Source organism: Amyelois transitella, chromosome 11 (genome assembly GCF_032362555.1).
Source record: "Amyelois transitella isolate CPQ chromosome 11, ilAmyTran1.1, whole genome shotgun sequence".
NCBI classification, from domain to species: domain Eukaryota; kingdom Metazoa; phylum Arthropoda; class Insecta; order Lepidoptera; family Pyralidae; genus Amyelois; species Amyelois transitella.
In genome coordinates this window covers 5761718-5787844 of record NC_083514.1, presented here as the reverse complement: position 1 = coordinate 5787844, position 26127 = coordinate 5761718, and the positions used below count along the sequence as shown (strand labels likewise).

Sequence of the window (26127 nt, the reverse complement as noted above, 5' to 3'; positions counted from 1 at the left end):
CAGTTAAAGTGTGCGAAAAGCTGCATATCATCCGAAAAAAGAAGAGGGAATACATTAAGCGAGAGAAAGATGCTTTGAATATGTTGTTCAATGTTCCACACGGTTTTGTGAAATTGTATTGTACGTTTCAAGATGAAGAAAGATTGTATTTTGTCTTGTCTTATGCGAAGAACGGCGAACTCTTGGCAAAAATTAACGAAGTTGGTTCGTTCGACATAAATGTAGCAAAACATTATGCTGCGGAGTTATTATTGGCATTAGAAAAGATGCACGGCAAAGGAATCATTCACCGTGATTTGAAACCGGAAAATATATTGTTAGATGAAAATATGCATTTAAGGATTGCTGATTTTGGCACTGCTAAAATAATGGACCCAGAAGAAATAAGAACGGCACAACCTGTTCAAGAAGACAATGAAAATGATGAACGGTCGCGAAAAATAAGTTTTGTGGGCACACCGCAATATGTCAGTCCTGAATTATTGCACAACTGTGTTGACACTCGAACATCCGACTTGTGGGCTTTTGGCTGTATTATTTATCAAATGATATCAGGACTACCGCCATTCCGTGCCGCTACAGAGTTTCTTATTTTCCAGAAAATACTTAAATTGGAATATGATTTCCCAGAAGGTTTCCCAGCCGATGCCAAGGATCTTGTAGAAAAATTGTTAGTTTTAGACCATAGCAAGAGAATTGGAGCTGATGACACTGGAGATACTTATCAAAGTATTCGAAACCATCCATTTTTTGCCGGAATAGACTGGGAAAATATATTAGACCAAACTCCACCGACTATTAGCCCATATTTACCTGGAGGTTCTTTTGAGGAAGAATACAATATACCCGATCACCTAGAACCAGGATTAGACAATAAACAGCTGTTACGTCTGTGGGAATTTGATCTGAATACATCAAAAGGTACGTATTTTAATAATCAAAGAAATTACTCAAAATAAGTGAAATAAAGATGTAGGTACTGAAATATCGACGTAGACAACTACCAAGAGTATGGCAAGTGCAGTGAAGCGACGAGTAAGAGGCAACTGGAGCGTCCGTGACCTAAATTCTTGGCAAATTTATACGCTTCTCATTTCATAACTGAACCGAATCTTGAGTTCTGATTCTAAAGTAAACGGATGCATAAATAAATGAATTGGCATTTTTTTGATGCTAAGTCCTGATGCATTTGCAGTTCTGCGTCATCACGTTCGTTGCTATTTACAATTCGGAGCGGACGTCCTCCGTTCTTCGTTTACAGTCCTATACTAGACATGACGTCAGCCTTCCGGCGCGCTTACGCGTCACCATACTCACAGCCGCCTGCGCCATGACATGAATGACTAGTTAACCGCCGCCACCCAGTTCTTTATTCATAATCAGATGACATACCGTGCACTTTATGGTTGTGCATTCTTAATTTATTAGTCAATCAACTTGACTAGATACAGGATTTGTTTTGTGTAGTATATAGAACATTGTGATTATTTTAATTATGGCAAATTATTTTCTCTTTAGCCTATAGATTTTGTGGTTTTTTTTAACAATCGGCTTTCCTCTTGCATTGTGCATCATCTATCTATTAATTGAAGAACAATTGAATTTGACACCTTACATTATAATATTTTTTTTTATTTATAGGGATTTTGGATATCAGTCCCGATGAAAAGCGTCGTAGGCTCGAAATTCAAGCGCGGGAAAATAAATGGCATCAGTTTGTGGACGGCGAGCTCATTTTAAAACAAGGACAAGTTGACAAAAGGAAAGGCTTGTTTCCAAGACGTCGCATGCTCTTGTTAACTACAGGACCACGACTTTTCTACGTCGATCCCGTAAACATGGTGCTCAAGGGGGAAATACCATGGTCACCTGAATTGCGTGTCGAAGCAAAGAATTTCAGAATATTTTTAGTACATACGGTGAGTAATTTTTGTAAGTTCACGAGTAGTATTGCGAATTTATAATTTCAGTGTTGAGAGCAACTTAGTGATGGAATTTCAACCATTTATCTTGGAATACTAATGGATAATTCGAAAAAATCATATGTTTAAAAATAATAAATGAAACTAATGAGACATGACGATAAAAGCAGAAGGCCGCACAAGCATACTGGAGGGTGCAACCGGGAACACGTAGAGATGAGAGAGATAAAAAGTAGGAGATATTTTTTCTAAGTTCAAAATAAGTACATTTAGGTATTAATTTTGGCATTTCTTTCCTTTACAGCCAAATCGTACATATTATTTGGAAGATCCGGACTCATATGCATTAGAGTGGACTCGAGTCATCGATGAAGTGCGTATCGCCACATATGTCCGGGACACAACTTAAACGAGCGGCCCAGTCTCAGCCCGAGTCGCCCCCAAGTTCGCTCTAGATCCTAGCCCGACTCCGGCCCCGCACGCCGGGTGCTCACATCTAGGATACAAATAGCCTTCATAAAGCACGGAAACCATCCATCCAGCCAGAAGCTTATGCGATGAATTTGTGCCGACACAAACGGCATCCCTAAGCTTAGCCTGGCGGAACAGGCGCCGCATAGACTTCTAAAGCTCTGATATAGACGCCCCCGCCCGACGCGACGCTATCAACGGTGGATGTTTTACGAGACGATATCGGCTAAAGATCAATTGCTGTTGACAATGATTGACTGATTCCTATTAATAGTATATCCCGACTAGTTTAAATTATTGATCTTATTTAAATGTAAATTATCGGTGATGTGTAAATATTTGTCTTAAATTATTATAATTGCAATCGCTTAGATTTAGTGTAATAGTCTTGGGCCGCTGTAACTTTTAAGGGCCTTTGTAAGAATGGACTTGTTATTCACCACCTGCGTGTTCACGAAGACCATTCCGGATGGTACTAGGCAATTTATAGCTAATCAAATATTATTTATATTAATTTTAATTATTTGCCAACGGAATGTGACTGCTGTACAGTTATAACTGTAGGAAATTAATGGATCGGTCGTTTTCATACACTATGGTACTAGTGCCTCTAAACAAATTAGATAATGAGGGTATAGGGGGTATAATATGAACAATTTATTTATAAAAATTAGAAAGGGCTAACATCCCACAGAATTATTGTTTTGGTGGCAGGTTGCATAGAAATGAAAACTTCCGATGTGAGAAGGATAGCTTCTTAAGAGGTCGGCGCGAACGTATCGGCAAAACTGCCTTTTACTGGTACTCACGCTCGAATCGCGTATCGTCGTCTGCTTCTTTGCTTATTGAACGTGCTGGAAATGCACTATAATCCTAACTAAGAAAAGGTATACGGAATACACCACCAAAGGTGATTGCTATTGGAATGCTTATTAATTTATCCAAATTACGTAATTGTTAATTTAGATTGGGATTGCTTATGAATAGTATACCTAATACTAAATTTTTGTTTAAATATTTATTTCGTGTAGTTCAAATGGACAGTGATTTACAAAGCCATAAAAAATTTTCAATGTCATGGCATTAAAGTCATACAAATTTGTCTATACTATCAAAAATTTATTGTTATGATTGTAGCTTGTTTGTAATAGTTGTATTTAATGCCTAAAACTTGCCTGGACTATTTAAAATTAGGGCTTTTTGTAAATTTGGATTAAAAATCCATAGATTTATATCAAACCCTCATACTTAGTAAAATATAGAAAACTTGTGTAACCATGATCTCAGTTGGGTTAGGTTCCACTGTTACTTTGGAACGAGAAATGGAACTTAACCCTTGGAGGTCAGACAGGAGTCCTTCATGCAATAATTCACTCCTGGATTATGTTAATTGGTGGCCCCGGAATCCTTCCCCTAGGCAGAGCGATACCAAGATACGCCAGGAGGATGGGGGACAAAAATAATAGAAAACTTAATAGAAGTTGAGCCACTACTATTAGGTAAATTAAATCAAATCTTAATTGGAAGAAAATATAGTTGTCGTAAAACAATGACTACTCCATGACATTGTTATATAATTATTCTGCATTTAAATTTAATAACTGTTAACTATTGTAATTATATTTTACAACATTTGTATTGCGAAAATTCCATAAAATAACAAAATAAGAAATTGAAAATAAATTGAAGTTGATTTTTTTCATTTTTTGTTTTATTATGCTTGGTGTCCATAAATTTAAACATTATACTTACTTTATGGTCGAAGTAAATTTTCAAAAACAGAATAAATAAATATTTGAGTAATTAATCTGATGATTTATCATGCAGGTCTTATCAAAATATTGTTTTTATTATTCATTTTAATTCCAGAGCAGTCTCTGAATTTGTTACGGTCACTTATTTCTTTTGTCTTGTTTTTCAAATTTAATTAATAAAAAAAAATGTTACATTTAAAAATTGCTTTTATAAAAAGGATTCCCTGACCCACATCGTAACAGTACGGAACCCCACACCGTAACGGTGCGCGAGTCCGACTCGCACTTGGCCGGTTTTTACTATTTCACTGCGGAACTTAAAATGCTGTCTAACTTGAATTCAGGTTGTGCCAGTTGACGAAGTCGAGGAGTGGTACTCGTCATCTGGTAGTAAAAATTAATTAACCTAATAAATAAATCAATTAAATTACAAACTAAAAACATTATTATTTAAATTTTGGCCCCTAGGAAGGGTTCCCATCACGCAGGCAGCATTCCCGCGCTGTATTGCTATAGCAATACGCTGCGCAAGAAAGCTGCCCACGATTTAATTTACAATATTTTTTTTATTATTAAATAATTAATATTAGTTTATATAATTTAGTAGGAATTAATTAACCTACAAATCTATACTACCTAATCTATACTAATATTATAAAGCTGAAGAGTTTGTTTATTTGTTTGAACGCCCTAATCTTAGGGGAAAATTTATTATTCATCCTTGAGGGCTTCAATGATGCCGAACGAAGTCGCGGGCACAGTTAGTTTAAAATAAACTAATTGGTACCTATGGCATGTAAGAAAATTAGTACCTACCAACTTATTAGTTGATCAACTTTTAATTTTATTATTAGGTTTAAAGGAACATACATCTGCTCTTACTACGAGTTCCAGCCACGGAACAATATCACCAAAGAGAATATAACCATTACGTGAATATCACAAACTAAATAGAGATACTATAACAATATTACTCATAACGGAGATTACAGCTTTATAGAGCAAGAGCCCGTGAACGCCAGACATACCTTATTTTGTAAAAGCTGAAAGTTTCTGTAAATATGCGTCTTCTTTTTCGTCACTCATGATAGCACTTTATTAAAACTGGATCAAATTTATTTTACAACGAGCACAAATTAATATTACAACGTTTACTATGCGTGTATAACCGTCCGCTGAACGATACCCACTCTGTTCCACTCGCTCCAGTTACTACGAATACTCCGCACTCTTGCATCTTTTGCTCACTCCAATGCGTCTGGCAGGATAATAGAACCATCAAAAATGTCTGGCTACTACAGAAACGTTGTTTGAATAATTCCCCAAAAAATATGTATTAAATTCAGATTTTACAAAATGACGTAAGTAGAGTTACAAAATATTATAGTTTAGGGGTGTCTGGCAAGGGGTTGCAACCATAGTAGGTGTCTGGCAATGAGTAACGCGAGTTTGTGTATTATTACGGATAAAATATCAAAAAATTGAGCTTTACAAATTAATTAATTTCAGGTTGAAAAAAGTATACCTTTATTACCTGCTTCCTGCCAAAGCGACCACTGCCTGAGTATCATAGATGGGGATCGTTCCTACCTGTACTAGAGGCATATTTACAGAAACTTTCAGCTTTTACAAAATAAGGTGTGTCTGGCGTTCACGGGCTCTTGGACTATTAGAGTAGATTAATCACGGGTCGGTATCTCCCATATTAAATTTGCTAGACGTAGGTATTTGGTGACCTTGACGGGGATTGGCCGTAACAGGTTAGTACATGACGTTGCCCCTTCCTCCCTCAACCCGTGAAGCTGCTGGGCCGACTCCATTTTGTTTGTGATGTCAATGTCACCCATGATAGTATACATAGTATATCTATTTAGTTTGTGAGATTAATGTCAAAGACAGATATTATGACAAATACTCATTGGTTCATCGTTTAGTTCTATTGTATGCTCATAGCGCTAGTGTCGCATCTGTCACTAGTGATGCAAGCTAAGCTTATGTCGACAACCAAGATGTACCTACTTGACATCGAGCTAATGCTGCTAGGGTTTCTTATGTATTGTACGTTTATTATTTTTAAAAAATAAAACAATGATGCATTATTTATGTACGTACATCTAAATTTAGAAATAGATTTCTATGTATCTACTACAGATTTCTTCCTCCTCCTGCTCCTGCGTGATAACCTGGTTTCTCACGTTGTCTTGATCCCATATGGGTCCGCTTTCTGCCATCTTTCCTCCCATTTTGTTCGGTTCTCAGTGACATGGGCACATATATAATCGACGCATATAGCAACGTCACACTAGGATCTTTTTATCTGGAACTGGCGGAGATGGCATAGCGAGATATTTCTTTCCTAGATAGTTAGCAAGCTTCCGCAACAAGTTGCCCTAATAGGCGTTTCTCTTGTATTCACTACTTCTGCTGACGAAGTGGTGCAATTTGCAAGACATAATGTGGTCATTCAAATTGTTTTCATCTGAAAATATAAAACATATTGAGGGTTACTATAAAATTCTACTAACTAAAGAACAATCAGTCGATAAATAAGTTGGCTTATATGGTATACTTCATAGTTCAATAATTAGTTAGGCAATGATCCAAATAAACATAATTCCCTACATTCTTTTATTTCCCCCAATTAGAAATATAATAAATATCATATTTTCCTATTAGGATCGTTCTAGAATTCATAAATTGTAAACATTACCATATAAGGCAATAAATTGGTAGAAAGTTCAGGCGAGAGCGCGAGAGGCGTTACTGCGACGTTATTGGTCACATAGCTAGAACAAAAGCATAAATAGTGGCTAATTGTTGCTAAAGCGGTTCAAGAACAAAGAAGCCTCAAGAAACCTCAAGAAACAGCAAGTAAACAGTATTAGTGATAGTGTTTTGGGGAATTGTTGTGCCCGCCCGATAACGCCGCTATCTCGCTGGGGCTTGCTACAAATAGTCAACACTTTCTTGTTTCATTTGTACAAACTCTACTGTTTCTTGACGGCCCCAGGCTTTTCCGCGTTGCGACAACCGCTATCCTGGGACTCTCCATGTTTCCACGGGTCTAGGTACAGAAGAACTTGCGATGACAGCGTAATCAGCACAATACAGCGAAGGTGCATCTACAGTCCCGCACAAAATTCAAAATAATTTTAATTTGATTTGAACCTGCTTCATATAAAATATTGAAAATAATTAGTTAAAGGTGGAACTGGGTAGGCAGCGTGCCCTAATTGATATTAGTGTATTATAAATAAACTTCATACATAATCGTAAAACTATTAATATAAATTACACAGGCTACATACAATAAATTTAACTCCAAAGCGAGGATTACACATAAAATGGTCCATTAGCACTTTGTTGTTACTTAAATCAATCTTTGTGAACTTTGAATCCGATGTTGTTGACTTGGAGTCGCCATATTTATTTTGAGCATAAGACTAAAACATGGCTAAAATATGGCGGCAAAAGTAGCCAAAAGAGGCGTATGATACTAGCGCTATGCCCATACATTGAAACTACAGTGCCCCGGGCCTGATTTAGAATATCTAAAGGCAAGTGAAGTTTTAGCAATGCTGTTGCCAAATCAACATAACATACATACATAAAATCACGCCTCTTTCCCGGACTACAACAAATTTAATATCGTAATATGCCGATAGGAAAGATAAAAATTACTTATATTTGTTTGACTTATCTATTTGGTGTCTTTATATAAAACAATGAAGAACTGTCATATGGAAATGCTGTAATTGTGCAACTTGGCTCAGAAATAACAATGATATATCTGTTTCTTTCTTACAACAGTGGTTTTATGGAAGAAAAAACATTTACACTCTTTTTTCAGCACCCTCTTCATTGCCTTCGATGTACTTTTGCTGCCGCTGACGCCATCGAACTTAATCGCTTTGTTTACATGTGCGAAGTTGTCATCGTGATGTTTTTACTTTTTCCCGTGTTTTTCGATTTTGCACGAAGCTGTGCTAACATAAAAAAAAAATATATAAGATGAAGTGTTCTGTAGCATATTGTGGCCTATGCCAAAGCAAAAATAGGCCGAATATAACCTTTCACCGGTAAATGGTTAATATTTCGTTAAATTATTGTCTATCATAAATTGTATTTATAAAAATGATTTTTCTTTTGTTGATATATCATTCACGTCGGAAACATAAACACGGGTGCTAGTGTCGAACATCATCGAACAAAGCATCTTATCGATAAATTAGGCTCTAAGTTATGTAAAAGTATTTGTTCTCGTTTAAGTTTACCAAGGAACGAACCTTGGCGTAGAGAATGGCTATAAATGAATGGCATAGAAAATATCCGGCCAGGAGCAAAACATATCCATGTGTGCCGCGGCACACATGGATATGTTTTGCTGCAGGCATAACATCTTGCCTGGCGGAAGATCTTCCCTTTGGTAGCGGTCGAGCCGGAATCATCGCTCCCACTTCAGGCCTTTTCAAAGATCACAAAAAACAATCGACTTTACAACAATCTTTTGGCAATCGCTTATCATAAAGTTTATATAATTTAGTCAAAACGAAATCTCGAAGATTCAAGAGACATGAACAATTGCTATTATTTATTGATATCATTTATCTCTTAACCCCTTAAACGTGAATGACGACAAAAATTCTGTGCACATTTTAATTATTTTCTATATATATTATTATTAATTAACCTTAACCCTATATATTATTAATTAACCTTAATTTGAACTAAGGTATTTATAACTACATTCACACCAAATTTCATTACAAACGGTCCAGCGGTTTAGCTATAATCTGAATCATAGGGTATTATTTATATTTGATTTCCAAACACTTTTATCAGAATGACATAGGTGATAGATAAAATATGGTTGGACTTTAGATTATAGCCAAGATAGTTAGTATTCCCGATGTAGAACCAAATCACAGACGTATTAAACTTTATAGTTACAACTGTGATCGGATATAAGCAATCTTAACTCACTCATCCATCGATGTAATATTATCGACTAAATTAACAAGTGAACATCTCTAGTCCGCCATGTATCCGGGTTTGTTTATTTAGGTAAGCAGGCAAAGTACATGCATAGGGCACTTCCATAGGATAGTTCTTCAGAGATATAAAACGCAAAGCTAGCGCCCTCATTGACAGGCTAAGCTTTGACTGTAGCTGTAATGTAGGTAGGTACCATACCTTGTCTAGTATAAGTATTTAATTTGCGATGTGAGTCTTAACTTTGGCACGCTTGCCATAGGTTTTCTCTATCTACGACTCTTATTTATTAATATCTGTGGCTGGGTTGGTTGATTGTTGGTTTGTTGCAGAGGTTGTTTGTTGTAGGGATGTGACATTGCTGATAAAAAATCGATTTTTATCTAATCGGTCTATTTTTAAGTATGAAAAATCGATTAATACATAATCGATTTTTCTTAGGAAAATAATCCTTTTTATATAATTTTTTCCAAATTTTTCAATTAATGTCAAAATAAACGCCATATACACTATATCGATAGATTTATTCATTAAAAATAAACAACAGAAACAGTAACTTCTTATATAATCAACACAAATTAAAGTTTTAAAACAATCAAGTTTGAAAAATTAATTACATATCAACTGAATGTCGGTAGAATACAGTTCATCGACTAACTCCATCTAGTGAATGTTTGATTAAATGAATTATCTAAACTGTTTTAAAAGCACAGAAAGAATGCACAGATGGCGTTTATATAATATTATGGTGCTATGATAGTATTTTTAGGCAGTTCCCGTTCCGGGCTCCAAGCCAGTAGACCAAACGTAATGTCGGAGTGCATTTATTGAATGATTATAAAATTATAAAAAATCGATCATAAATTTTTAAAAAATCACGTATTAAAATCGGTTTTTACTTTTAAAAAATTAATCGATTATTTCCATAATCAATTATTTTTTCACATTCCTATTTGTTTGTTGCAAAGTAGCAAAGGTGTTGCTTTTCATGAAAGTTCAACCTCCTGGCTCAGAACAGTTTAATTTATTCAACTATAGTAATAACATAGTTTCATAACTATGTCTTCTGCTAGTGCCACTACAAAGGTTATTAAATATGTCGGAAGAACTACAGATTTTAAAGGCAAAACATTGTGGGAAATCGTTGGTAGCTTGAAGAACTTGGGTGTCGGCAGAATTATTGTTCGGTCTGTATTTGAGCGATATCCTGAGCCCAGTTTTATGAAAATAGTAAAAGTGGAAACTTGCCCAGACGAGGTTAGTACTTTATACGATATGTTTTTGTCATATACCCAGTATGTTATACATAACCTTAATTTTTATCTAATCAGAGTGATGTTGTTGTATTCTGGTTAACACATTGACCAGACTTAACCATGATGTTCTGGATACATGTAGCCCTTACTTATGTCTTATTTTGCTCAGCAATACATGATTTTTGTATTGTTAGTCCTCACATTGTAGCCAACCTTCAGTTTTTACTGTTCTTTCAATGCCAAATCAGTGTCTCAAAAATCTAATTAATAGAATTTTATAGATGACCCGTTTAGAAGCTCATTCTGACAAGGAAGTCCAAAAAAATTTGCCAATGTTTTGTAATCAAAATGTTGGTAGGTACAGTTTGAAATTGAAGACCTAGTTTTTTTGAAAACTCCCTTGAAGTATAGTTATAGCATAATACCTTAAAAAGGGTTACCTACCTACATAAAAAAATATTCAGTAAAAATTAAGTATATTTTTTTACAAAATTTACATATAAATTATTTATAGAGTATGATGTTATATTGCCTGCCATGCCATTCTTTGTGTCATAGCTTAAAAACAGTGAAGTGCCTTTGCATGTGTAGAATTAAAACAATCTTTTCATCAAACCTCAAAAAAGCTTTGTTTTATTTGGAGTTGTAAAATAATTTTGAATTCAATGTTAAAATAACCTAAGTAAATTTTTCTCAATTCCAGGAACGACGAAGAGTTAGAGTTTGGGTTGAAAAGACTTTCCGAGGACACAAATTACCAAATTTGACTGAAATTTATCGCACATCTTACAAACCTGATTACAAGTTGATTCCAAAAAATGAGGAAGCAAAATTATTTGCTAAATTGGACAAAAAACATTATTTTCCAGATGTAGTTCTTCCTAGAACTGTAGAAATGCCACCATTAATGAAAAAGTTTATTGCTAAAGATTATGAAAAGAAAGGGCTAGAGGTATGTAGTATGTTTGTTCAATGTGTTACGTTTATATTGGTCACTTACACTAATACTAAGGTTGTCTAAAAAGTAAGAAAGAACATAAGATGTATGTGATCAGTGTATACACATGATTATATGTAGGTATGTTTGTGATTAAAATACTCCTGTTTCATGTAAACAACCTAATAATGGAAACTTGCTAAGACTGTTTCGGTCTACGATCTAGTTGAGTGTGGCCTTTCAATCTTTTAGGGACTATTGGCTCTGCTTATCTGTATATATTGCCTTTATGTTCTCATAATTCTATAAATTTTCATCAAAATCTTTCAAGATTCTTCCCAATCAAAAACTTACATACTTGCTCAAAAAAGCTGATACCCTGTAACACCTCTTTAGAGGGGAGGGTGAGAAATTTATATATCCCAGTTTTTAAGTTGGATCATACAAGCCTAGCAAGCCTACACATGAGGCAACAGCATTGAAATCAGAGCAATCGTTTTCGCATGATGCAAGTATGAACATACAAATACACAGTAGTTACTACTAAAACCACATTTTTGGCTTCTGTTGGTCTTAAATAGATCCCTAAGATAGACTTTTTGGCAATATCTTTCAAGTAAGTCTTTTCAAGACTGATGGCTCTGTCTACCCCGCTAGGGATATAGACGTGATCATATGTATGTATGTATGTATCTTTCAAGTACAGACATCAGTCAGTTACTATTGTATTAATACTAGCGTCACACCCTGGCTTGGAATGGCTATCATTTACAGATATAAAACCTTCTTTGGAGGGTCTCATCTAAAACTTTCCAAAATAAGCGCATACATACAGAGGGAGAGAACAGGATAGTTATAATATGTAGTGTAATTTATAAAGGAAGGTTATGGATTATGATTGAAATAAAAATTTTGTATATTCCAGCCTTTGAAAGAGTTTGTGATGCCACTGCGCTACAACCACAGCCCCAATAGAGTTCATAGGATCGCCAACCCAGGAGAGAAACCCACTGTGGAAATCACAATGCGCTTAGGGAATCCAGCCAGCCCGTCTTTGTATGAAGGAGTTAAATTATAAAATGAGACAGTAATTGTTAAAGTTTATTTAATTTAATAGAATTTAGAAATAAATAGAAATAATGAACATCATGTTGATTTGAACTCCTGTGAAACTGTAGAAGGACACCTGTAGCAAAACACCTATGTCAAAGCAAATATGCATTAAGTTCAGATAATGATGATGTTTTATGAAAGGGTAAGGTATTAAAGGTAAGTATTAAAGAGTGAGATTCATGACTACAATATGTTTTTACGAAGTATTTGTTTAATGACGGCCTCTGTGGCGCAGCGGTAGTACGCTTGTCTGTGACACCAGAGGTCCTGGGTTCGAATCCCGGTCAGGGCATGATGAGAAAAGAACTGTTTCTGATTGGCCTGGGTCTTGGATGTTTATCTATATAAGTATTTATTATAAAAATATAGTATCGTTGAGTTAGTATCTCGTAACACAAGTCTCGAACTTACTTCGAGGCTAACTCAATCTGTGTGATTTGTCCCGTATATATTTATATTTATGATGTACAGTCGAACTTAAAAGACCAGTTGCTACGTAATATTGCAACTTTCAAGTCTACTATCCCTAAATAATCACTAGGTATAGTTGAAAGCACAGGTTGAAAGTATATCTGTATGAAAACTTTGTATTCTGTATGAAAAAGTGAGAGAGAAAGAGAGGAGACAGAGAGAGAAAAAAAGATATGTCTATATTACACTAGATTGTTTTTTATTATTTCGAGATCCATTGTAAATAGTACTAGTCGTAAAAATTATAATCAATAGTTCAATCATAGAATTGTACCATGGTACTATTGTCAACGAACAGAACGGTTTTGTCCTATTTCTGCTAAATACCTCATTGTATCTTTCGGTATCTTGGCATATTAATATGAACAAGCACCTGTTCTCAATAATCTCATTTACGCATGTTTGAAGTTGACGCAAACTTTTTCGCAAGGAATGGATTGAATTCCATTTCAGGACATAATTCACGTTCCATCAACAATTTCTGTGAAAAAGAAATCGTAAAAAGAAATAAGTACGAGATAGGAGAAGGGAAGCATATTATGGAAAAGTTTATATTTGACCTGTTTGACATATGGCATTATTTACTTCGAAGGTTAAAGGAAGAGAAAGGAAATTCTATTTACTATTACTGTATGTTAGACAGAGCCAACAGTCTGGCAAAGACTTGGCCACGTTCAGCTGCGTCAATTAACGTTTGTTAATAATCCTGGTTGGTCATTGTCCGACACCCGGACCTTATTGATATATAGAAAAGTCTGAAGTAAATACAAAGTCTCACCTTCCAGAATTCACGCATTTCTTGTACTTCTTCATCTCGTTGTACGAAGTATTGGCGAACAGTTTTCTGAATTACAGTAGCTGCGTACTCTTCAGGCCATAGCCAAGATTTCGGGTAGTATGGCCGGGGCCTGCAACGTTAAAAGATCACATAATCTAAAAAAAAGCTCTTCTCGTTTTTCAATGCGCGGTTTTCGGATTATAAACAGCTAGTAGGTAATTTGAAATCTAATAATCCGTAATTTCTTAATGTCTGAATAACTAAACTTGTTAAACTTTTATCAAAAAAGTTAAAGTTCCTACTCACTTCTTTTTAAGCTGTTCTCTGACCCAAGGCATATTAAACAAATGCCAATTGTTGTGTTTTCGATCTGGATAGCGTGGATTGTTGTTCCACAAAACCTGAAAGAACAAATAACTGCAAAATGAAAACTAAGTATTTTTTTTATTTCATTATAATGCTAAACTTACAACATCTTGAGTGAAAAACCAATCTAAAAACACTTAACAAGTCGTATATTTAATCAAGCGGCGTTACGTCGATTTACTTGGATTTAATTATAATTGCTGGCGGCGAAATGACCTATTCGTAGATTTCAAGATTGGCCATTTTGTTTTGGAATAATGGACTGGTCTCTGGCAAGGTCTATGTCCTATCTTCTCTTTCTTTTTATCACTTTGGATAACGAGCAAAACAAAATAGATAAGGAAAGTCAATAAGACGTCTTATCTATTACTTAACGTAATGGCTGACTAACTGTATTTCTTATGGAATATTTGTATGTAGTGCCGTGTGGTTCCCGGCACCAATACAAAAAAGAATAGGACCACTCTATCTCTGTCTCATGGATGTCGTAAAAGGCGACTAAGGGATAGGCTTACAAACTTGGGATTTTTTTAGGCGATGGGCTAGCAACCTGTCACAATTTGAATCTCAATTCTATCATTAAGCCAAATAACTGAACGTGGCCATTCAGTCTTTTCAAGACTGTTGGCTCTGTCTACCCCGCAAGGGATATAGACGTGACCATATGTATGTATGTATGTAATATTTGTATGACTGTGTTTGGGTAGTGATTCAAACTAGAAATATTTCCCTTTAGAAGTATATTCCTTGCCAGAGACAAATAATGGTAACGGTGGATTTATCCAATGAAGTATCTTTCAATCAACTATAACTTTAGCGGTGAGTATCTACTCGTATTTATACTGAAGCGTATCTACCTGGCTGATATGATCAATGCCGTTGAAAAAGCATTTCTGTCTAACCAGGGCCTCCCAGATCTTAGCTTTATTCAGAGTCTCCGTTAAGGCAGGCAAGAGATGAACAAATACTTCGTTTTTTATAAAATCACATTCTGTTCCTAAGGAGAAAGTATACACACTCACCAATACATTATTGAAATTAAACTAGACAAATATCGCCCACATCAAATATGCAAAAACTTACTAAGAAACGGCGCCTTAACAATCGGTTCTTTCTTACTATCAGAATATTCCTTTATTTCTTGCATCCTCTGTTCGTTCTCCTTCAAAATGTCTTTCCAACTAGCCCTAGTAGTTTTCATCATCAACACGGGAAACTCCACCTCGGAACATGACAGGCTATCAGGCAGCTGGAATGCTGCAAGGGTGTCTGCTGTTTCGTTTGTTATAGATTTCGCTTCCTTTCTCTTGCGATCGGTTGCTTTACCAGCCATATTTATTTCTCCTTATTATGCTATTGGTGAACGTCTATTTGTTTTATCAATCTAAATATCGTGTATTTTTTGGTCTTATTTTTTCTTCTAACTTGTAAGTAGCTTCGAGTGGTGTTTAAATCAGATTTTTGAAGTTTGTGTCGCTAACGTCACCACTGCGAAAGTATCTGCTGATTTTTTAATGAGGTTACGAGAAGTGTTAAAAAGGTTTTGTTTATAGGTTCATAAAAGTACCTACTTACTTTGTTCATATAAAATCTTAATTAAAGAAAGTTATACTGAATAGAATTTTCTTCATGTAGGTATGTGTGTGAGTATGTGGTAACTGTATCTCCTCAACATGATTTTTTTATAGATTTTTCTAAGAAAATCTTGATTAAAAGTGTAGACTTAGACGCAAAGTCTAGCTAGACATGGATATAAAATTAGGAAATTTGCCTTATGCGACGAAGGAATACATATTTACATTCAGAAAATTAAATACCTAAGTATTGTCTAATTGAATTTTTATGGTTTTAGAAAAATTAAAACGGAAAGTTTCAATTTCGATTTTTTATTTTATAAAATAAATCTGCATATGCAATTACTCGGTCTCTCTGGATATTACCATCCAAAGTTTAGTTACAATAAATTAAAATAATAAATATATCTATATCTACATCTAGAAATAAATATAAGCATTCAGTTTCAATTACATTCAGTCCAGATTGGTGATATAATTATTTCGAAGAAATATCAATTCCTTAGTAAGGAGCAAACTTTCCAGTGATTTGCGAGATCCAGTCTAGATAGTGAGCCACCTTCACGTAGACGCCGGGTACTCCAACCTGCCCACAACCGATTCCCCACGACACCACACCAACTAACTGCCAGGTGCCACCTCTCTCGCACACCAAGGGACCGCCACCGTCTCCCTTGCACGCGTCCTTCCCTTCCTCACCACCAGCGCAAAGGAAACCCTGATTCAGCTCATAATTATAACCCAATCTCGTCTGCCTTAATTGCTGTTGACATTGACCGTGAGATAGAATCGGGACGTCGACTTCTTTCAGCGTGTTTTGATATTTGCCGTAGTCGCCGAACGCGTCCTTGCCCCAACCGGTAGTCCAACATCTTTGTCCAGCATAATCGGTGTATTTGTCAGGCAGGCAAGCTGGGCTGATATGCGGATATTTAGTCCATTCAACAGGATGATCTAACTTTAATATGGCTAGGTCATTATCTAAAGTTCCAGCGTAGTAAAGCGGGTGGACATGTACAGATATTACGTCTCTCTCGATGTATGGGTAAAACTCGACATCTCTATTTACATCCCACTCTCCAAGACGAACTCTCAATTCAATTCCTTTGTATCTGTAAAAGAACATTTATATTGTTTAAGATAAAAACGTTATCAATGTAGCTGCAATGGGATATATCACATATTTACCGGTTGATGTATTAAAAAAAAATACGCCATAGTTTTCCTAAAAAGCCTACAACATCGTAGTAGGAATACTTTTTCTAAATAAAGTTAGTTAAACCCAACATGAAAATTACTTCAATTCCTAAAACTTCGGGGCACTTACGATTTGATACAGTGGGCAGCCGTCATGATATGGAGACCATCAATTAGCGTTCCCCCACAAACATAAACTGATTCTTTAGGATCCTTCTTAAGAATAGCTGCTTGCCAGGGATATTCTCCGAATTCGCTCTCGCCATCGACGTATGATGGAGTCTTGATTCTTCCATTGATACCCTGAGAGTGCCTTATACCACATTGTCCACGGTTCCCGGCCTGTGGTCTCAAAGGTCTGCGACAGCAGACCTGGTTGGGCCTACATTGCTGGACAGAAGGTTGGCCAAAGTAACCTTGCCGCTGAAATAAAATACAATTTTTTAAGATTTAATTACTACTAACAATAAATAAAAAATCTCACGTAACTAGATAAGGATTACCTCTTGAGTAATTTCTATAGATTTTTCTACACTAATGTCTCTCTTCTTTCTTTTTTCTGGGAATCGTATGGCTTTGCCTCCCCGGTTTGCCCCAGGATCATTTTGAGGAAGGGTTAAGGATCGGGAATAACTATATCGATTTGCGTAATTAGCCTGCCTATCAGTTGCTGTGATGTTTGCTGACCTTTCAAAGCCAGGGCCATGATAGGAACCTGCATAACTATTGTAATCTACATTGTCGTCATAATGGCCGACTTGATCATCGTCGTCATAATAGTCATCATTGTGGACAGGTGCATGAGCAACTTTAAAAGGTTGACCCGGAGGTCCATAATGCGAATAATGCGGCGAATAAATCGGTGGCCCATGGTGTATAGGATAATGTGGCGGCGGTGCTACATGAGGGGGTGCTATCGGTGTGTGATGGTGATAGTAGTGAGGTTTGTAATGATGGTAGTGTTCATGTTTATTTAATAAATATAGCTTTTTCTTATGGAACAAGTGACCTATTTTGTTCACAACATGTTCATTTGGCGTTACGTGCAAATTAACGAATGGTTTAATTACTTTATCTCCATAATCATTTTTTGTAACTTGAACTGATAGGAGGGGATTAACGGAAATCAATCCTAAATTCAGACCACCGCTGTTAAGAGCAGGTCCGTAAGGGTTGTAGAGGGGATTAGAATTGAAGGGATTTATTGGATAGCCATTGTGGGATGGCTGGGGCAACCCAAAAGACACACCAAACGTAGGCTGCACTTGTTTGTTGCTATTGCCGCCATTGCCGCCGTAGCCGGCCAATCCAATGAGGCGCTGTAGTAATATTTATTTATGTAGTAAATGTAACTTTTTTGTTTAGTGTTAGGTCAATGTCAGTGCCCTATGTTTAGTGATTCTTTTGCAAGCTGTTACATCGGACACGATTTATCCACATTTTATGAAATATACCTAAATATCACCCTGCCCGAATGCAACAAACTGTTACCCCAGTTTATATGATATTTTTTGAAAGGAATTTAGGGATTGAGGATTATGTGAACATGTTTGATGAATTATACATAATTATCTGCAAAGATGTAATATCAATTACCGCAGGCCGGTCTTAACCTTCCGCAAATCTTGGGGGCATATGTGGTGCGAAAGTCAACCTGTCTACCCGTTCGCAAGAAAAAACAAATGCTTAGGCAAATGCAGTTTTAAGTGCTAAAACTGATGAATCAGCGCAAACATATAAGTAAAGCATTTAGTAAAGACCGGCTTGGTTACTGTTATTTGTTGAATCATGAGAATATATAATATTATTGATATTAGTATTAACAAATTAGTAAGCATAATTTGACCTACCGGTTCAATTTCTTTTGTGGCTTCAGCAACGTTCTCATCCTTAGCTTCACGCTTGCTTATTTTCTTGGTTTCCGTTTCTGTATTATTTTTAGCATCAGATTTTACTTCTGTGGAATTTGATTTTGTCAAATTATCTAGTTGCTCATCAGTAAGTGCTGTAATGTCGCTGCCTTTGTTACGGGGATCAATAGGTAAATACAGATCATCTCTGCGGCCAATTATTTCCTGGCTGGGACATTGATCGTAATTGACACAAACGCAATCAAACCGTTGCGCCTTGGCATCATGATAATTTTCTTGGTATAAATTATTTTGACCAAACGTATGGGGTCCTTGATTGTATAAGTTATTTGCGGATCCAACATTAAGTTCTTTTTTGTAAAATTCAGAGTTTTGTGCAGCATAACCACCCAATGAATTACCATATTTCTGATCCTCAAATGCGTTGCTTGGATAAGGTTTTGGTAATGATTGCTGGTGGATGTTACTGGAACCTTTGTTAAAGCCTTCATGTCCATATTGTGATCCATAAATAGTGTCAGTTTCGTAAACTGGTTTATTTTCTATATAGCCACCAGTCATTGGTTTAAATCCACCTGTACTGAAACTACCAGAGCTAATACCACTGAAATCGCCACCACCTGCAGTTATAATATCAGTCGATTGTTGGCCAAGTGATTGGGACGCATAGCTTCCACTAGATCCTAGCCCTGACCCTAAATGACCAACGGATCCTACCGGAATAGCAACAGGCTTGATTATAACTTTTGGTTCCTTATCTCCTTCTCCATGTACGTAGTGATGATGAACGTGTTGTTGGACAACTGTTTCAGTTTTTGTGGATGATTGTGAAAGCGGGCCTTTGTTGTAGCTTGGTTTAGAGTTGTCAAAAGTATATGGAGACTCATTAGCATACGAGGGAGGTTTGGTCACATAGTTTGAATCATATCCATTATATGAATTACTGCCTTGTTGGAACTGGAAGTTGCTGCCATACTTTTCAGAGAAACCTGGTCTGTAATTGCCACCATAGCCGATTCTCTTAGGTGGGGTTTTCTGTGGCCGTGAAGGGTATGGCATGGGCTTGGGAGGTCCATAAGCTCTAGGTGGTCCACGTACTGGGATTGAAGCGATGGGTTTTCCAACCGGTTTAATATCAACGGGTTGTGCATAAATAACTTCATCCGGTGATAGATAAGTGCGCTTTTCCTGTGTATCTTCTTCGCACTGAAATAGTTAAGAAATGTCTAAATGATAAATTTAGTACTAAAGGAATAAATCATCGTAATTATCGTTTATTTTAAAGTAACTGCAGATGAAAGATCATTTATAAAAATAAAATCTAAAGTGAGTTCGTGTATATTAATATTAATAATTAAAAATCTGTATTTAAATATAAATACTTACTTCAATGAGTCCTAATGTGCAAAGGCGTTCCTTGATTAGGTTTCTGGCTTCAGGATCGTCGCCGCCGTCCAAGGCTTCCTTAATTGAGGGATCGCTGTAGACGTCGAAACCTCCTAAACTCCTGCCTTGCTTGTTGCTGACCAGTTCATCCACAATGTCATCAAGCACAGTACTGTTTGATTCGTAGTTCTTGTCTTCTGCTTGGGGTTGATTTTCTTCTCCCTCTAATAATTCAGTCGATTTTTGTTCCCTTGCAGTTTCAACTTGATCTTTTGATTTGTCTCCCCATGACCACTCCGCTGTAGCATTGGCTAATATAAATGGCAGCAATATAAAACTTATTGTGAACCACCGCATTCTGGAATGAAGAAAAATTATTATTCAATTGCTGAAACTATTCGGCATTTCGTTTGGTAGAAGTACTTCGGTCGGTTTACTTTACTTAAACAACATTATTACTAACACCCCCTGTGTAAGTCATACTATTATTTTTATTAACCGGAAGACTATATTATGTGTTGTTTGTCAATATAAATAAGATGTTATTAAGTCCTTATTTTAGCAAAGCATGTCATCGTTTCGAAACCGAGGTAGGCGGAGAATCACTTTTACTTTCGCGGACTGACAATCGTTACATAATTCTCCATAACGTCAGCGCTCTGCGTCTTTGGAGGCAGTGGCGTGGGCTCGTGATATACTCTTCTTACGAACTTATATATGCATATCATGTCAAAATTTTACTACATACATATATCATGCCTTTATCCCTTACGACGGACGGGTACGACTGAGCCTACAGTCTCGGAAAGACTGTCAGTGCAAGACAGAAGTGTCTTTTATTACTTATAATTTAAGAGAAATAAAAATATTTTATATAACGTATCTTTTATAACTCGTGAATGCTTTCATTTGAACTTTGTCGCAAAAGCAGAACTTGCCTCCCAGGAGTAAAATCTGAAAAATCTTACGTAAGTGAAGCCTTGAATATAATGTTATAAAATACTTAGGGCTTCTTGTTTTGATTTTTTTTCGTTTCAGTTGTTAAACTCTATAGGTAAATTTCCATCAAATCAATTTTACCTTTAATTTTACACTTTTTCTTAAAAAAATGTTTAAATTGTATCTTATTGAAGTAAATTAAGTTTGTAAAAAACATATCATCTTCTGCAAAGCTCCCGCCAAAATGTACGTAATTAATCATGGTTTATTATCATCAAAGATAATGTGAGCAATGACTATTTGTGTCACCTATTGTTGTTATGAAAGAAAGTGGTTTTGGTGTCAGTGTCATCCAAAACCGGCACGAACATTGGTAAGCGGAACCCGTCGCGATGCGTCATAGTTTAAACTTTATTATATAACTCGATCTTGTTTACTTCATGCAACTGTTACAACACGAGCTAAGCTTATTACGATTCCGTTAATATGCAAATTTCTCCTATTGTATGAGTGTTAAGATCGAAATAAAGATTCCATTCGGTGCGACGGTGTGCATCGAAATAATAAGGCAGAAAGTATGAGAAATGAAAAGTTTGAATGTGTGAACTGTTTATTCGCCTCTCATAGCCGCGCGGTGGAAAGTTTTACAAAGTTGCCACTAAGTGTTCGCTATTTACAAAGAATACCTATCTAGTTGCATTTTTGTTTTTTTTTACTATCATGAAGTTAAAAGTAATTTATTTAAGAACTTTTTGAAAGTGATAAAAACAAACATAAAGTTTTAATAATTGAATAATGTTTACAACACCTGAATCAAATAAAAAATAGTAATAATTCTAATTGAAAAAAACGCTGAGAAAAGCCACTACTGATTAAAATTACCTAGAAGTAGTTTGTTGCATCAACCTTTGTTGTATAACGCTTTATGCAATTGTCCTATTACCTGTTAGTGCGCCAGAGAGCGTCGACTACTGGTCGGAGGGTGAAAGTGAAAAGTAATGGCTTAAGGATATATAATATATTAAGATGTAAGATATATAATGCTAAAGAAGACGAGCTAAGCGTGATGTTTTTGCTATGGGAAGATGCGTGCGTCCAAAATAAGAAACTTGCGTGTTAAAAATGTTTTGTGCATTCAATAGTGAAATTTGACTCAATAATTTTAAATATATAAATATTTTGTTTCAGTGAATAGGTGAAAATTATACCAAAAATTGAGAATTTAATTAAGTAATACAATAAAAAAATCTTTATTAGAAACACTTTAGAATTTAATTAATTTTTATATTTACTTTATAATGATTACTTTTTGGTAATACGTTATATCCGTAAAAGCTGTTTCGTTTGGTGTCTCATTTTGTTTATATTTTACAAAACAAATAACTGTAAACTTACTTTTTTGCTAGTAATCCTTGTTTATCACTAAAGTTATTGAACTAAGATGCTTTCACCACTTCACCGGCGCACTGTTTGCGTCCGAATGCCTGTCGAATCCACCACCACTACGCTTTATACTTCGACCAGCGCAAAGATGCACGCACAAAGATTTTGTAAGACCTTTGACGCAGACTCTTACCCATAAACTCCTATTACGAATAACACAGAACAAAAATTACCAGAGTTGTTTTGTTAAAAACGATATCGATTTGAAAGACAGGTCGCTTGGTACGGGGTGATGACGTTATCGTAAATCCATTGATCAACCCTCGGGTTGATTTCATTCATAAAATGTGTTCTGAGTACGCGTTAGGCAACGAGGAAAAAACGAGGTCGCATTTGCGGATCTTGATGGTAGAATCACTACTACCTCAAAGCTATTTTAATAGTATCATCACAATCATTTGCGACAATATAAATTAAATTAAAATGTTGTGCTTTAAAAATACGTACAATTTTATTACTGAAATAAAAAATGATATTTAGAATTATTTTAACATTCTTCTGTGTGAGTCAATACATACAATAATATAATCATATAATCACGTCTATATCCCGCCGTCAGCCTTATGGATTAATAATGGAATTGAGATTATAAAATAGTGATACTTTGCTAGCCCATCGCCTACAAGAAGAATCCTTAGTTTATTAGCCATCCTTTAGTCGCCTTTTAAGACATCCGTGGGAAGTAGTCCTATTCTTAAGTGCCGAGAATCACACATGCATAAATTTAATCACGTCTATATCCCTTGCGGGGTAGACAGAGCCAACATTCTTGAAAAGCCTGATAGGACGTTCGACGTTCAGTTATTACTACACAGTATCTTTAAATACGCTAAAGTTAACTACTAAAAAAATGTGATCAATACTAAGGTTCTCCCAATAAATTAAAAGCTAGATTACCAATCGTAACACATAATTATCTAATACGGCGATGTTCGGACACGTGTTTCCATTTCGGGACGAATCGACGCTTTCTCTGTAACATCATAGAGAATTTAAGGATCTGTGTATTACTTAATACAATAAAAATGGAGCTAATTATATGTTTCATGTGTTTCGACATATTGTACAAGGACAGACTTATAAACTTATTATTATAATTGGAAGATATTTACCACCAGCGTGTCTATTTTCAAACTCTGAAATATTTATTATCTTCTCACCCTTTCTCTTCTTTTAGTCACGGTTGTATCCTTACCACTCTGGAAAGGAGCCCGGGGTACGCCTTCGACCATGGACCCTGGATTGGGTGAGTCACGTTTTTACACGAAGTGACTCCCATCTGATCTCTTTAACCTTTGCACGGGGGAATCTACCTCGTATTGGATCGATCATGGTTCCACATTCAGTTGTCTGAAGGTGTTGGTCTCCTCACAGTGTTGTCCCTCATCGTAAGGGCACCAGTTAGTATTCATACGTATGTTTGTAAATGTCTTTTCTTTCTTTCTATTGTTTAGATACACTTATAGTAAGCGCAATAGAAAATACCCTAATGTCTTGTCAAAGTTCAAAACATCTGCAGGATATAAAAACTGAACAGATTAGTTAGATGTTTTATGTATGTATGATAGGCTAATTATGTAGAATCATTCATTTATATTATTACGTCTATATCCCTTGCGTGGCAGACAGAGCCTGCAGTCTTGAAAGACTATTAGACTACGTTCAGCTGTTAGGCTTAATGATAGGATTGAGATTCAAATAGTGACAAGTAGAGACAGGTTGCTAGCCCATCGCCTAAAGGAAGAATCCCAAGATTATAAGCCTATCCCTTAGTCGCCTTTTACGACATCCATGAAAAAAGACGGAGTTATTATAGGTAAGGTACCAGTAACCACACGGCGGGATAGTAATATAAAACAATACTAATATAACCTGTCACTGTGTTGACAATTGCGTATTCGATCACTAAGATGTACGTGGCCTCCATTCATTTCGAGATTGTTGGCTCTATTTTCATGTAAATAAAAATTATTCAAAAGCTGAAAAAGCATTTACAATTTCTTTGCATACTCACGGAAAACTCTATATAGTTTTATCATAACATGCTAGATATAATAAAAAATAGTTACTTTTCATATAAAAGACATCAACGCGTTGCTCTAAAACCGCAACCTTTGCAGGGAAACCTAACCCATATTTGAGCATGCTAAAAGCAGCACCAGATGAATGTGCGTATTCCTTTAGTCGCCTTTCTAAAGTGCCGGGTACCACAAGGCACGCCTATAATTTCAGTTTTGCTTAAAATTCATACATTATGATTTAAATAAAAATTTCAAAATTCAGCTGGGTTTAGTGGATTTTAACATACATACATACATATGGTCACGTCTATATCCCTTGCGGGGTAGACAGAGCCAACAGTCTTGTAAAGACTGAATGGCCACATTTATATCCCTTGCGGGGTAGACAGAGCCAACAGTCTTGAAAAGACGGAATGGCCACGTTCAGCTATTTGGCTTAAGGATAGAATTGAGATTCAAATAGTGACAGGTTGCTAGCCCATCACCTAAAAAAGAATCCCAAGTTTGTAAGCCTATCTCTTAGTCGCCTTTTACGACATCCATGGGAAAGAGATGGAGTGGTCCTATTTTTTTTGTATTGGTGCCGGGAACCACACGGCATTTGATTTTAATGCTGACAAAATAAAAAGACAACATATTACAGGACAGCCTTACGTCATACTTTGGATGCGTTGACCTACATAAGTTGCGGTTTTAATGCTCGGCGGTAGACATAAACAAATGTCTGAATTTTACGTGATTGGCCTGCGGACTCGGGCCCGCCGCCCGCCTTTCAAGGCCGCCGCGATGTGATTCAACATATTTTGATGACACGTGAAAACACAATTGACAATATCCGAATTAATTTCATAATCTCCAAGAAAAAACAATACATTTTATACATCCACATAGATATCACGTCTTTACACTTTACGGGGTAGACAGAGCCTACAGTCTCGAAAGATTGCTGTTTGGACTGGTCGATAGTCTACAAAAAGAATCCGTTTTTAGTTTAGGTTTCCCTTGATTGACTTTAAAATCTATTCGTAGATTTTAGTTTGCCAAGTATACGTACTTACCTGTACATACATTTCCATGGTTATAATTTTTACAAATAAAAAAAACCAGTATAAAATTAACTGTCGTAATTTGTGACACATGACACTCTTTAACACTAACAATACAATTGATAATAGACAGGGTAAGGTTCCCTTGTTAATAGGGTCACAGATGACAGACTGTAACAGATGATAAACTAATTTAACAATTCCTTTATCGTGCTTGTAGTCTTCTTGGCTGAACCCACAACCGAATCTTCCAAATCTACTTGACAATACAAATTGATAGGTGTCCTACATTTTGGGCGAAGGAGGATTTATTGCATTGTGGTTCATTGCATTGCTTGCACAAGGCGGGGTTTCCAGCGCGAGCCGGACCTGCGGCAATGCGCGATGCGCTTGCGCAACGGTGCGCTGAACCGTGCCGCTAGCCCAAGATTCCCGAATCTATTTCGTTACGAATTCGTTACCCACAAATTTTTTGAATTAATTGGTAGGCCAGTTTCTGTAAAGTATTTTAAGTTTATTAATTTATTCCAAATTAACTAAAGTAACTAAAACTATTTCATGAATTATTTTTCGATAGACATACTGATTGA

At 36.0% G+C, this 26127-nt stretch overlaps 4 protein-coding genes across 8 annotated transcripts in view; 2 read left to right on the top strand and 2 right to left on the bottom strand.

The window, feature by feature from the left end:
* LOC106135085 (3-phosphoinositide-dependent protein kinase 1) overlaps positions 1 to 4095 on the top strand; it is a 78492-nt gene extending 74397 nt beyond the window's left edge. For all 4 annotated transcript variants that reach the window (XM_060946462.1, XM_013335276.2, XM_013335275.2 and 1 more), the window contains 3 exons: positions 4 to 921; positions 1642 to 1919; positions 2227 to 4095. In XM_060946462.1, coding sequence (XP_060802445.1) covers positions 4 to 921; positions 1642 to 1919; positions 2227 to 2331 — 1301 coding nt within the window. In that variant the 3' untranslated portion in view covers positions 2332 to 4095. The remainder of the gene's footprint in view (positions 1 to 3; positions 922 to 1641; positions 1920 to 2226) is intronic.
* Positions 4096 to 9912: 5817 nt separating this feature from the next.
* Positions 9913 to 12476, top strand: LOC106134981 (uncharacterized). Its single transcript, XM_013335134.2, has 3 exons — positions 9913 to 10396; positions 11099 to 11347; positions 12258 to 12476. The coding sequence occupies exons 1-3, from the start codon at positions 10199 to 10201 to the stop codon at positions 12408 to 12410; spliced, it is 600 nt and encodes a 199-aa protein (XP_013190588.1). The 5' UTR covers positions 9913 to 10198; the 3' UTR covers positions 12411 to 12476.
* A 507-nt stretch (positions 12477 to 12983) lies between these two features.
* On the bottom strand, positions 12984 to 15393 carry LOC106134995 (IQ domain-containing protein K). Its single transcript, XM_013335155.2, has 5 exons — positions 15144 to 15393; positions 14918 to 15057; positions 14001 to 14095; positions 13695 to 13824; positions 12984 to 13397 (listed from the first exon to the last, which is right to left on the bottom strand). Exons 1-5 carry the CDS (start codon positions 15391 to 15393, stop codon positions 13305 to 13307), a joined length of 708 nt encoding a protein of 235 aa, XP_013190609.1. The 3' UTR covers positions 12984 to 13304.
* A 743-nt stretch (positions 15394 to 16136) lies between these two features.
* LOC106134916 (uncharacterized) lies at positions 16137 to 22500 on the bottom strand. 2 transcript variants are annotated; one of them, XM_060946533.1, is made up of 6 exons: positions 22423 to 22500; positions 20089 to 20446; positions 18682 to 19908; positions 17335 to 18150; positions 16962 to 17254; positions 16137 to 16746 (listed from the first exon to the last, which is right to left on the bottom strand). In XM_060946533.1, the coding sequence occupies exons 2-6, from the start codon at positions 20443 to 20445 to the stop codon at positions 16137 to 16139; spliced, it is 3303 nt and encodes a 1100-aa protein (XP_060802516.1). In that variant the 5' UTR covers position 20446; positions 22423 to 22500. The 2 variants fall into 2 exon arrangements, with proteins under 2 accessions (XP_060802516.1, XP_013190512.2); XM_013335058.2 differs by lacking the exon at positions 17335 to 18150.
* Between the last annotated feature and the right edge of the window lie 3627 nt (positions 22501 to 26127).